Source organism: Clytia hemisphaerica, unplaced genomic scaffold (assembly GCF_902728285.1).
Source record: "Clytia hemisphaerica strain Z4C2 unplaced genomic scaffold, Clytia hemisphaerica genome assembly, whole genome shotgun sequence".
NCBI classification, from domain to species: Eukaryota; Metazoa; Cnidaria; class Hydrozoa; order Leptothecata; family Clytiidae; genus Clytia; species Clytia hemisphaerica.
This window is the reverse complement of record NW_027104250.1, coordinates 77,011-89,237: the sequence shown is the minus strand read 5'-3', so window position 1 is coordinate 89,237 and position 12,227 is coordinate 77,011. Positions and strand designations below refer to the sequence as shown.

Sequence of the window (12,227 nt, the reverse complement as noted above, 5' to 3'; positions counted from 1 at the left end):
GGGTAATCCGAGAGGGGGTGTTTTCTCATTTTTCCAAAGGGGTAAAAAAATTTCGAAAATTTCCAGGGGTAAAAGACTGATTTTACCTCCTCCACCCTCACTTTAAGGTTAACAGAATTTTTCCAAGGGTATTTTTGCAAATTTTGCCATTTTCCAGGGGGTATCCACACATTTTCAATGATTTTTTTTGACTTGAAAAGGTTCATCCACCCCTTGTATATTTTTTTAATGGAACAGCCCAATGTACACAGTAATACAATCATTTAATTATCATACCCTGAAGATTTACTGTTCAGAATGAATACATAGTTCTGTTTACACCCTCGTATTATCGATCTGTTACAACCACTTACCCAGTAGCGTGCCTCCCCCGCAAGAGGCCGATTTATTTTGGGAGGGGGTGCCAATAGAGAATGGGTGCAAAAAGGCCTCTGTTTAATAATTTCGGCGACCTATGCTTTTTTGCGCCTTAAAATGAGCAGTTTTATTCAGCACAAAAGAAAAAATTTTGTGCGCGTGCTCACTTCGATCGTGTCATTTTTACAAAGATTTTAATAGTGGGCGTCGAAAATTGCTTACCAAGTTTGGCCCAATTTCGGTCGACCAACTGAGAAAATGATAAAAGATGCCTTGAGAGGGAAATGATCTTGTTCCTACTAGAAAATTACACTAACTTATACCATACTTCGAAACTTAAAACATTCAACTTGTTTCCGTCATGTTACTTCCGTCATTTTTTTTGTGCGAGACGCACTGATGCCAACAATGTTTCTCTTAGCAAGTCTCCTCCCCAGAAGCCGACGGCTGATTCAAGTGTACTTCCAATACGTTATCCGTACCTTTACTCGACATTTGTACTTTACTACCGTAACGTGCGGCCACGCTCAAGATGTGAGTGATGGCATCCATACTGTCTGTTGGTTGTTCTATCAACCTCTCCTCCACGTTTTCAGGAAATAGATCATGCGTAGTGTGAGCTTCAGGTAATGGCACATGCAACCAAAACGCTGGATGGCCGATCGCTTCTCCGTTTAAAAATGCATCTCTTATCTGGTTGAGCGCGCTTGCTTTCAATTTTCGACAGGCCTTCTTGGAGGAGGCTTTTTGAATTGAGTGTTTGACAGTGTGTTCAGGAAAACAGACAATACTCTTGATGCACATCATGGCTTTACAATCCCTCTTCAAGGAGCGCCGACTTCGCTTTTTCACCATGTTTTCCAACTATAATGAAAACGAAATAGTAAAAGTACATGATATTTTGAGTTTAGGCTAGAGATGGAACTCTTGGATGGGAAATGAAGTCAATTATTTCCCATCTAAAATGCGTGATCCGTGTGTTTTTTCACACTAACGTCGTATTGAAAGTAAAACATACCGCTAGATTTGAAATATGCCATCTAAAAACGATAAAATTGCTAGATAGAATCCGTCGTTCTAAAGGCGAGGCAACCCAGGGGGGGGGGTACAGAGGCAGGGTACTAACCCATAGGGTACTAACTTGATTTTTCACTCAATTTCTTTTTAGTACCACCCACCCATATTTAGTACCGGGTACTACTTCATTTTTGCTGTAAAAAATAGAGACACCACCCCCTAAAATCTTATATTTTACAGATTAGACCAAAAGAGAGGGTACTATGTTAGTTTTTGACTGAAATGGACAGATAATTCAAACAAACTATCATTGATTAAGTCAGAGGCTTCTTGACCATTTGGAAGTTTTGTCTTCACAAAAATCAAAAAAAATTTCTCAAAAGAGTAAAAAAAAGTTTCTCAATTAAAGAAATAATATTTGAAAAAAGTCAAAATATTACAAAAGACTACTTTTTTTATTGAAAAAGGAGCAAAACTCTGTGAAAAAGGACCAAAACTCTGTGAAAAAAGTACCCAAATAGTAGCCTGTACTTGCTTGAAGAGTGAAAAATACACACCCCCACCCCTAAAGTAGTACCAGGTACTAACTTTTTTGAAATGCTAAAATAGACACCACCACCCGGCTATGGGTTAGTACCCTGCCTTTGTACCCCCCCCCCCCTGGGCAACCATGGTTGGTTATAATATCAATCAACCCGAGAATTGGCCCTCTTAATAGCGAACTTAAGCAAAGTGGACGGGAATGTTCTAGAACACGGTTGTCATGACAACTTGCTTCCGCTCGCTGTTTTTCAAGGGGATTCCCTGAAAATGTGCCGTCGCCGAGAAATCTGAAACATCAAAACAGCCAAATCGTGTACTCATCAAGACGTGAACTTCTGTAATTTTCCCATCACACAAATCTGTTAATATCCCCAAAATATGGCTACTAAAAGGTAAGTTTTATTAATTCTAGTTGCTTTAACTTATTGTCCATGCATAGATATGAACTTATTTTGTTTTTATATAAAAAAAGCTGGTGGTTTTATACACAGAAATGTCAAATTTCTTTATACATATTTTTCTTTATCTACAAAGTTTACAAAGATTATAGATCTTGTAATAAAACTTGTATAAAAACTTTATAATGTATTAAAACTTTTTCAAAGCCTACGTAAAAAGGCAAATAAAAATAACTGATGTTTTAAGAGGAAATTTATAGAATTAATAGCATGTCAATTTGTGATTACAAATTTTTCCTGAGTTTGATAGGCTTTAAACACGTTCTAAACAAAGTCAATCCCTTTTACCTTTTTTAGTTCGCCCCTTGTTTGGAACGATGAAAGAGAAGTTCACTTATTACGAGAAGTGCTGGTCAGTCAGCCTCATCAATTCAAAGAGAAAACCAGAGAAAGAGGTGAAAAATGGCAGCAGATTTCTAACAATCTCAACAAGTCTGACCTTTTCCAAAACAAGCTTTCTGCTAGATCAGTACGAGAAAAAACAAATGGTCTTGTCTCACGATTTCGATCAACTCAACGAGCTGAGTTAGCAGCAACAGGAATAAATCCAGAACAATCCGAAACTGATGTTTTATTGGAAGAGATTTGCTTGCAAATTGATGAGTTTGCACGCCAAATTGCTGAAAACAACACAAAAGCCAAGGATGCAGAACGTGATAAAATTCAAGGTGAAGAAATAAGGAAAAAGGCAATGGAGACTCAATGCCAAACTATAAAACGAAAAACTGGTAACCAAGACGATGATGACGATGATAACAACAAGAAGAAAAAGTCTCGATCTTCTGGCAGCGACACCGTTAGTTTTCTGAGAGAAAAAGCTCATATCGAATCAAAATTTAAGGAGCAGGAATTAGATCTTCAGAAAAAAAGATTAGAACTTGATGCAGCCAAAATTCAAAGTGACCAAAACAATTTTAACAATATGTTATTGCTGATGAGCAATCAAATGGAACAGAACCAACAGCTAACCATGTCAATGCTTGAAAGGCTAAAAGGACCAAATTGAATACAATAAATTAACTTTTGGTTTTTATGGTATGGACTATTTATAAACTTATGTTTCGAAGAAGATGAACTATTCTTTTGGTTTTATGGACTATTTACAAACTTATGTTTCAAAGAAGATAAACTATTTTTTGGTTTTATGGGGCCTTTATGGACTATTTACAAACTTATGATCCTAGAAAAGTGAAAAATTCTTTAACCTTATGTACATATATATAGGAGTAAAAACATATTTTTATGAAGTATTTGTGGAGTTTTATTTAGATAATCTTTTGTTATTTGAATACGCTGGTCGTATATTTTTGTTATATATTTATTTGTACATCTATGCAAATCTCTTTCAAAGTGTAGAAAATATTTTGGGCAACTGATACAAGACTGTCTAAAAGGATTACTTGTTTTCTTTGCAATCAATTTCATAAAGAAAAGGTTTGCTAAAATCATAAGAAATACCTATTGTTTATCCTAATAAAAAGTTCACAAGATTTCTAAATGTTGATTGGTGTCAAATCTTATTGTCTCTTTTTAATAATTCATGCAAAATAATCTTCAACCCTTGGAGGTGAAACATCAAAGTAATTTGAGGTAGTGTTTGGATACAAGCAACTTCTTGCATTATGCATTAAAGCACAAATAATATACATTTTGCCAATAGGACTGAGGCCTATTTTGAGATTTTTTTTAAAATCCATAAATTTAAAATAATTGATAATATCACCAAATACCCACTCAACGACAATTCTACAAGTACTCATTGATGTATTGAATGTTTTTTGTGCATTATTTAATTGGGCTCCTCCAAATGGTGCTATCAAGTGGGCTCGAATAGGATAGGCTGGGTCACCATAAATGCAAAGGGGGTTTCCAGCTGGATCATTTGAAAAATTTTGCAAGTCTTGCAACAGACCAGAAGCATTCAATAAGGCACAATCATGTCTCCTTCCTTCCATTGGACCAAATAGATTAGCAATCAAACCATTAGGTGCCACCACACTTTGAAATTTTAAGGCATGAACTCTTTTGTGTCCATTATAAACAACCCTTTGGTGCTCTCCTGGCCTACAGATTGGTCGGACTGTTCCATCCACAAATCCCCAACAATTTTGAAGCGCTGCTCCTTTAGCATGAATAGCATCTGCATATTCTTGCAATTTTGCTGGTGCTAACCAAGGCTGGTTAAAATCGGAAAGTTTATCACCAAACTGACTGTAAATATGTTCAACTATGTAATTTGAAATCATGCTCAATTCAGGAACTGATCTACCAAAACATGAAATCATATCGCTATATCTGCATGGGTAAGCGAATCTCCTCAAAAAAATACAAAAAGCTTCTATTCCTGGACAAACTGATCTGTTTTTACATCGAATGATGTCAGGAATGTTCAAAATATTCTTCATCAAAATTACATCATTTCTGTACATTCGAAAGTCTGCCCAACACCCAGCTTCAGAAATTATCAGCAAATCAAAAGGATTGTACAACCAATATTGAAAATCAGGATTTTTGCTTATGTGAATATTGAAAAGGATTATGAATTCTTCATCAGAGATAAGATTTTCATCAAAAGCTAAAAGAAGCATCTCCCTTGTTTCTCGATAAGAAGCCATGTTTGTTTATGTTTTTTTTGCCGCGCGTTTATGATTATTTGCTTAACAAATTACATGGCCGCTACGTCGACGTCGACGTCGACCTCCCTTAACCCCGTACTAGAACCTCCCGTCCACTTTGCTTAAGGTCGCTAATTTAGCACTCAAGCCGGGGAGTGGGGCCTCCACTCGTTCTTCCTTCGTTTTGTTGTTTTCTTTTATTATTTTTATGCTTCACTGTGACTTTTCACTTTTTTTATTACCCTGAAAATCAAAAAGTCCCCTCGACTGTCTCAACAATCAAACGGGCCAAAATAACAAAAATGCGGATAGTGCTGCCGGTACAGCCGCTTTGAAAAAAGAGATAATCAAAGCATAGTATAAGAAAGCCGCGGCTGGAATGATAACATCTGAATTTCTGTTGTTCTATCTCTGTCGTATTTGATGACTATTTGTTGATCAAGAAATAAGTAATATAGCATCTTTAATGGTGAATTTTATTGGTTTGTCGTTAATACTTACTTCTCAGTGCGTTTTAGACATTAATGATATGCCCTTGATAATGCACTTGCATTATAAAATCATTGCGCAGGAAAGATCAACAATAAGAAATCTAAACAAGCACAAAATGGCTGGGCTGAAAGAACTCAAAAATTTATAAAGTGCCTCGAAATGCCTTCACAGTATTTCAGTGAAATCTTTTTAGAAATCAATGAAATAGTACATCAAGACAATTCTGTGAAAATTTCAAGCCAGCACCTTCAAAATTTATCATTCAAACTAACAGGAAAGTTGTCAACTTGAATATAGTTCTTATAATTTCAATTTTGGCGAAAAACTATCGTTTCCACAAAATACCCCTAAAATATGTCCAAAATCAGTTCAAGTGTTCTATTGGGTACGGATTCAAAGATATCTAGCAATAAAAAAACCTTTTGTGAAGGAAAAAAGAGAAAAATTTCAAAAACTATCAACCAATAATAAACTGACAATTTTGATGTTCTTATAAAGCTCGGAGACAGAGATGGAACAGCAATTAACTGAAAAGACAATGCGGTACATATTCCAGCCGCGGCTTTCTTATACTATGATCAAAGCAAGTCAGCTCGGTTCGTCTCTCGAATTCGGAGATTTAATTTTTTTCGCGGAAAAGTTTTCATTTGATTGTTTAGGAAAATTTTAGATTGTTATGCGTAAATACCATTGACGTCCAAGCCCGAAGGGCTATACTCGATACTACTAGAGACTCCTGGATGGGAAATGAAGCCGCTTATTTCCCATCCAAACTCAATGGTAAGTACGGTATGATACTAAGACCGCCTGTTATAATCACGATGATCCCTAAGGCTAGTAATTTCGAGCAACCACATTGATGTATGTAAAAGCTTACTCTTAGGTGCCAAATAAACGCCCCCCCCCCCCGCTTGTTAATTTTCGATTTTTTTCCGACCCCCCCCCCCTGGACCTTATTAGGACCCCCCGTTTATAAAATTTTGAAAAAATTCCCAGCTTCCAAAAGGAAAGTTCCTTGTTTTACTCTAAAAAGCCTAAATTTAGTCTTTTTTGACCCTTGTTAAGGGTTTTTAAAAATCCATTTTCCAACCCCCCCCCCGGTAATTAGGCCCCCCGTTTATTTAATTTGAAAAAATTTTTCAACCCCCCCCCCGTTTATTCGAACCCCCTCGTTTATTTGGCACCTAAGAGTACTCTTAGACTCAGCAGTATTTTAGAAGACCATTATACCTACCAGTAAACGAGGAATAAAAAAAGCTTCGTTCTAATGCTCTCATTTTGTCAAAAATCCTTACCGTTTGATCGTCTTCCGTTAATTTTCGTTTCCGTAAAGTTCTTGAATCTGGACACGCATAAAAACATTTGTAATGTGTATTACCGATGATACAAAAGGGAGTTCCAGTGAATGGGATAGGCGGCATACCGAAGTCGTATTCCCAGCGAAGTGGACCTTTAAATTAGAAAAGAATTAGCTGTCAACACAAATCTTTTTCAATCACGAAAATTAACCTTTGTCCAGTATATCATCATTGTTCTTAGCCTCAATAAAGCGTTACAAAACGGAATGGTTTATGATGAACAGGGAACAACAGAATTCTGTTGATGAAGAAAAACAAACCTGTCATGATACTGTCCATAACAGTATATTCCTCAGGTTTTGAGATAGATGAATTTTTACGTTCTTTTTTATTCGTTCGATCTTTTGAAGCCGTCTTATCTAATGAAGTGTCCTCGTCCATCTCTTCGGTCATATTGTTTTCATCTAACGCCCGCTCTTCTGTAATGTCACTCTCACCCAGTGTCTGATGTGCTGCATCTAGAATATTTGAGTTCAGTGCTGCTCTTTTCTTGATATAAGAACGCGAGCTTCGAACGGTAAAAACCATGTTTGTAACTTTTCGATATTCTTCTAAGAACTCTCGTAACTTGCTACCCGACGAAATGAAACCATGGTAGTAATCAAGTTCTTTCTGTACGTGTTCCATGAATTTGTTGATGACATCCAAAGGAGTTTGCGGGATCTCTTCCTTTTCTTGCTCCCTGTGTAGAAAAGATAAAAATCAAGTCTCCCAAAGCACCATTATATCAGCAATATATATTTGAAGAAATTCATAGAATTGCTATCCATATTGGATGGCATTGGTAGCATCATATGAATTTCTAGTCTACACAATAGACAGATCCAGGCTTTTAGGCCTTACTCTTGGTCTATAGGCACTGCTATAGGCGGCCACTAGTGACCCCCACCGGGAATTGCTTATTAATAGGTTTAAACATAATAGACAACATTCACAAAAGATGTTTATCAATAGAGATTTTAAATAAAAGAATTTTTAAAACACAGCTGATTGGCTTAGGTTTCGAAACTCTCTATTGTTTCATTAAAACCTCAGTGCGCATGCGATTTATCTGGAGAATTTCAATATTCAAAACAAGAGCAGTGCTCATAGCCCGAAGAGTAGGAGTTTTACGCTCGAAACGAAGGAAGATATGACGTAGCCTAATGAATTTCTTCCTTATCTAAACTCATCAACTACGTACTGCCATATATGCTGAGCGGCTCCTTGATATCCATCTGTTCTCTATTCTCATACATACTGATATAACTCTACACAAAACAAATCACAACAAAATAATGGCAAGAAAAAAAAAGATCATAGATAGCTAATCTCAGTAAGGATTAAGTGGAAAATTAGACGATTTTAAAGCGTGAAAATATATAGCTCATTGTATACAAAATATATTTTAAGAAATGGCTTGAAAAGGTACCCTAAAGGAATTTATATCTATATTTGGAAAGTTTAACTGACCAAGGTGCTTGGAGTTTTGCATGGAGCTTAAATTGAAGTATATTGCATCAAAGATTTATTATACACTGGATAAACGACTCATAAAACGATGGAGAGCGATCATTGTATTTTCATTGTTTCAGAAAACAATTGATGTTCTAGCTTTGTCCGCAAAGGACAACTGTCATGGCGGCTCAAAGATGTCTGATTTCTAAAAATGTTTATCAGTCTAATTTTTAAAAAGTTCTCTAGCTCTTTCTTTTTGTACATTTGCAGAAAAAAAGTTTGAAAGTAAGGCTAGCATTCCAAGCTGGATACATTTGTGAAATCTAATGTGAGAAAAACATCATTAGACAAGAAATTCAGACAAAATGCTTATAGTGACACGAAATTTTCAATTGGAAATATCTTTCCAAGACTGTCCCCAGAAGAGCTGAAATTAACATACATAAGACTTGAGTGTCTTGGCTCCACTGTGGTATGAAAATCCTTTGGAGGCACGTGGTGGCAAGGTGGTTTTTTTGAGGTTGAAGTTTGAAAATTTCCGGTGTCAACATTGAATTTCCTATACACAACACGCCTTTTGCATCTTTCTCACAGCTTGAAACGTCATAACGACTTATAATTATCAATTAAGTGGAAGAATCTGACTCTCACAGGAAAGTTTTAAGTCTCTTTTGGGAATTTTCGATAAGAAATGCAATAAAAATCCTTCGAAAAATCATTTAATGAGGGAAGGAGAGTGAACAATAAAATCATTACTGCAGACATAGCTAGTACACGAGAAATCGGCAAAAATCTCTTACTTGTATATCCAGTGTATAATAAATCCTTGATTGCATACAGCACTTATTCAGTAAAACTCTTCCTAGGGATTTTTCAAGGTTATTTTCTAAGCTTGAAATTTTCTCTCCTTAACAGTTCTTTCAAACAAAATTATTGAAAGATATTTCTTTAGACAGCTCATAATAACAAATTCAATATTTACCTCAGCAAGTCTTCATCAACTTTATCATCTTCCATTCCATCTGAGAGCTTAATTTCATCAATTTTCATCATTTTTGGAGGGAAAGAAGGTCCTGGTTCATCGACATTGACAATTTCAGCCACAACTTGGTCAGAAAGTTCCTGAATTACATTGGAGTTTTTTGTAATTTCATCAAATCTTGTGCAGCAAATACTTTTTGCAACGGCGCATGCCATACTATCGTCCATATTATTGAAAGTATCATCAACAGGCCCACATGGCGCACTGTTACTGACGCTGCTGATGATAGTGCTTTCTCTTTCATGATTGTTATGACAACAATCTTTAAAAGAGGAAAGGCGCACAGCTGAATTGTTTGAGTAATTTTCTTCCATTTTATCTAGATTTGACGATGTTCTTAGAGTAGACATGTCTATGGTTTCTAAAGAATCATTCGATTTGTTTGTGTCATTATTTTCTAGACTGCTTTTTCGTTGGTATTTTTTTTCTGTCACTTCTTTTGTCATCACAACATCTTTCATGTTGTCCTCTAATTTTTCTGCTGACAAGATATTTGACGGCTGGTCTGAGTTGGGATACTCATAAATCCCTTTAGAAACATTCAAATCAATATCATTGTTTTGCACTGAACTATTGTCATCTGGAGCAGCTTCAGAGGCTTCAATCTCATCATTGCCATTGAATGATCGCTCAAAAAATGTCAACAAAAGTTTTATGAACGGAATATTTGAGCTAATACCTGTGCGACATTTCACTTGCTCGAATAATTTCAATAAGCTTTCTGCTTCTTCTCCATAACCAAGGAAGATCGTGTATCGAGGTTTTCGCATGACAAGTTGTACAAAAAAAAAAACAGATCAAGAGAGATGAAAAATCTGAAAAATGAAAATCTATAAAAATTCTGGTCAGAATGAAAGCGAAAGTGTTTTGCTCGCTGCTTTATCTACCATTTTGGAAAAAGAATAAATAGAGATTTGTGAGCAGCTCCAATTGCGCTGTGTAATATCCCGCCATAGGTAAATATAGCCACATTCATTTTTTACCTACCGTTAATTTCCTGGATATAGGTGAATCGACTATATTGGGTCCTAAAAAAGTTTCCTAGGCCTTTAGCAGAATGAGCAGAATCCCCTCTCTCGTGAAAATCCTTTAAAAACTTCATATTTTGAAATGGATGGTTTGGATGATGTGTCGCATAAATGATGTCACGGGTCCTCCTAAGGGTTTGCCTCCTACTATTTTAAGAAACCAAGTATTTTAGCCCGGTGCAGTTTGACTCGAGTAATTCAGTTTCTCCAATTCAGAGTCTCGATTTTCATGTTTTTCTGTTCTCTTGAAAATCAATATTTTTCGGAAACTTTCAACTCGAAAAAACTAACAGTCTTCGTCATTTTTGTTATCTTACATTTATCCGGGTGTGTAGAACCCACCATCTCCTCCATTTTCGTCCATTCTAAACGTTTCTGTGTGTTCATCCAGAGGAATGTAAAGGGATGGAAAAACAGCTTCTTGAAAACAGTGGAAAACGGCTCGTCATATACCAGGTCTTTTGCCCTTAAGAGAGTTTATGTCGAGTAAATAGGTTTCTTTTGTTGTCGCTATAAAAAATCTGCATAATTAGCGTGTTGTGACAAAATTCTTTTGTTTCAAGCCTGATTATGCGCAAACTTTTAGGGCTTATATTTTGGGTACACCTCTCCTATACGAAAAGCACAGAATTTCCTAGCGATTCTACCGATATAACCGCATCATGACCGCACCATAATATGGAAAGCTAGAGCTCGAGAAAATTATAACTTCATCTTGATTTTACTCGACTTCTGACAGTTTTACAAGAACCAATTTAATATCATTGCGTTAAGAATTTCTTTTGTTATACATTGGTAAAAATATTGCTCCTTATTCTTAAAATTTGAACTAGTAATCGGCAAAAAAGGAAAAACAAATTTTCATTTTTATCGCCAAATCATGTAGAAACCGTCCGATTTGTATGGCGAGCCGTCTTTTCTGGACTTTCATTTAATGACCTAATCAACGTTTTTACAATAGAATATTCAATAGAAGTGATCGTTGAATTTTGAGTAATCAGAAAAGCTGTTTTTCCATCTCTTTACATTCCTCTGGTTCATCTTTCTACTGCTGGCAGTATCGTTTAAACTAAACATAGGTTTCAAGATTATAAGAAAAATTCATCATTATGTTACAAAAAATGCTTGTGCAGATCAGAGATTCCCGTGAGCAATCTGGGTATTTATCAGGGTGTGTATAACCCACTATCTCCTCCATTTCCGTCCATTCTAAACGTTTTTGTGTTCATTTCATCTTTCTACGGCTGGCAGTATCGTCACTAAACATAGGTTTCAAGATTGTAAGAAAATTCATCATATTATGAATACACTCTTCTCGAGATGCATAAATTTATTGTTGTCCTCGTTTTCAAACAGATTTCATTGCTATGAAATTATACATTTAAACTAATTTAAATTCCCAAAAGGCAAAGCATTAACTCTAGAACAAAAGTACTTGAAATTCAAAATGTCTCATGAGGTGTAAACAAAACAATTATCATTTAGAATATGTAATTTTATAGCAATGAAATCTGTTTGAAAACGAGGACAACAATAAATCCATGCATCTCGAGAAAAGTGTATTCATCATCATGTTACAAAAAATGCAGGCGGGCGGAATTCTTGCTCCATCTCTAACTCTAAGATCAAAACAGGTACAGTGAATATAGCGAGAATATAGTTTTGTTAGGGTTCACAGTGATATGCTATCGGATTCAAAATATCGATAAATTTTAATTTTTGTAGACAAATTTATCAATCAACAAAAACTTACAGTCGGAATTATGTGAATTCCGATTTGCGGGATCTAAGAGGGGATTTCTAGGGATTTTGAGGGATCTGAGACAATGAAAGTGCTCTGTTACAAGAAACCTTATTATAGTTTTCGGAAATTTTAGATT

At 35.8% G+C, this 12,227-nt stretch overlaps 3 protein-coding genes across 3 annotated transcripts; 1 reads left to right on the top strand and 2 right to left on the bottom strand.

Moving 5' to 3' along the window:
* Positions 1 to 455: 455 nt before the first annotated feature.
* On the bottom strand, positions 456 to 10,184 carry LOC136816538 (uncharacterized; the record flags this gene model as incomplete). The annotated part of the gene is given in 4 exon segments (XM_067072879.1): positions 456 to 1,221; positions 6,778 to 6,932; positions 7,101 to 7,522; positions 9,260 to 10,184. Coding segments are annotated over 4 exon segments (1,854 nt in total). The 5' UTR covers positions 10,090 to 10,184.
* LOC136816550 (uncharacterized) lies at positions 2,181 to 3,560 on the top strand. The gene is made up of 2 exons (XM_067072892.1): positions 2,181 to 2,309; positions 2,673 to 3,560. Exons 1-2 carry the CDS (start codon positions 2,296 to 2,298, stop codon positions 3,379 to 3,381), a joined length of 723 nt encoding a protein of 240 aa, XP_066928993.1. The 5' UTR covers positions 2,181 to 2,295; the 3' UTR covers positions 3,382 to 3,560.
* Positions 3,914 to 4,901, bottom strand: LOC136816549 (uncharacterized). Its single transcript, XM_067072891.1, has one exon. The coding sequence runs from the start codon at positions 4,802 to 4,804 to the stop codon at positions 3,914 to 3,916; it is 891 nt and encodes a 296-aa protein (XP_066928992.1). The 5' UTR covers positions 4,805 to 4,901.
* Positions 10,185 to 12,227: the final 2,043 nt, after the last annotated feature.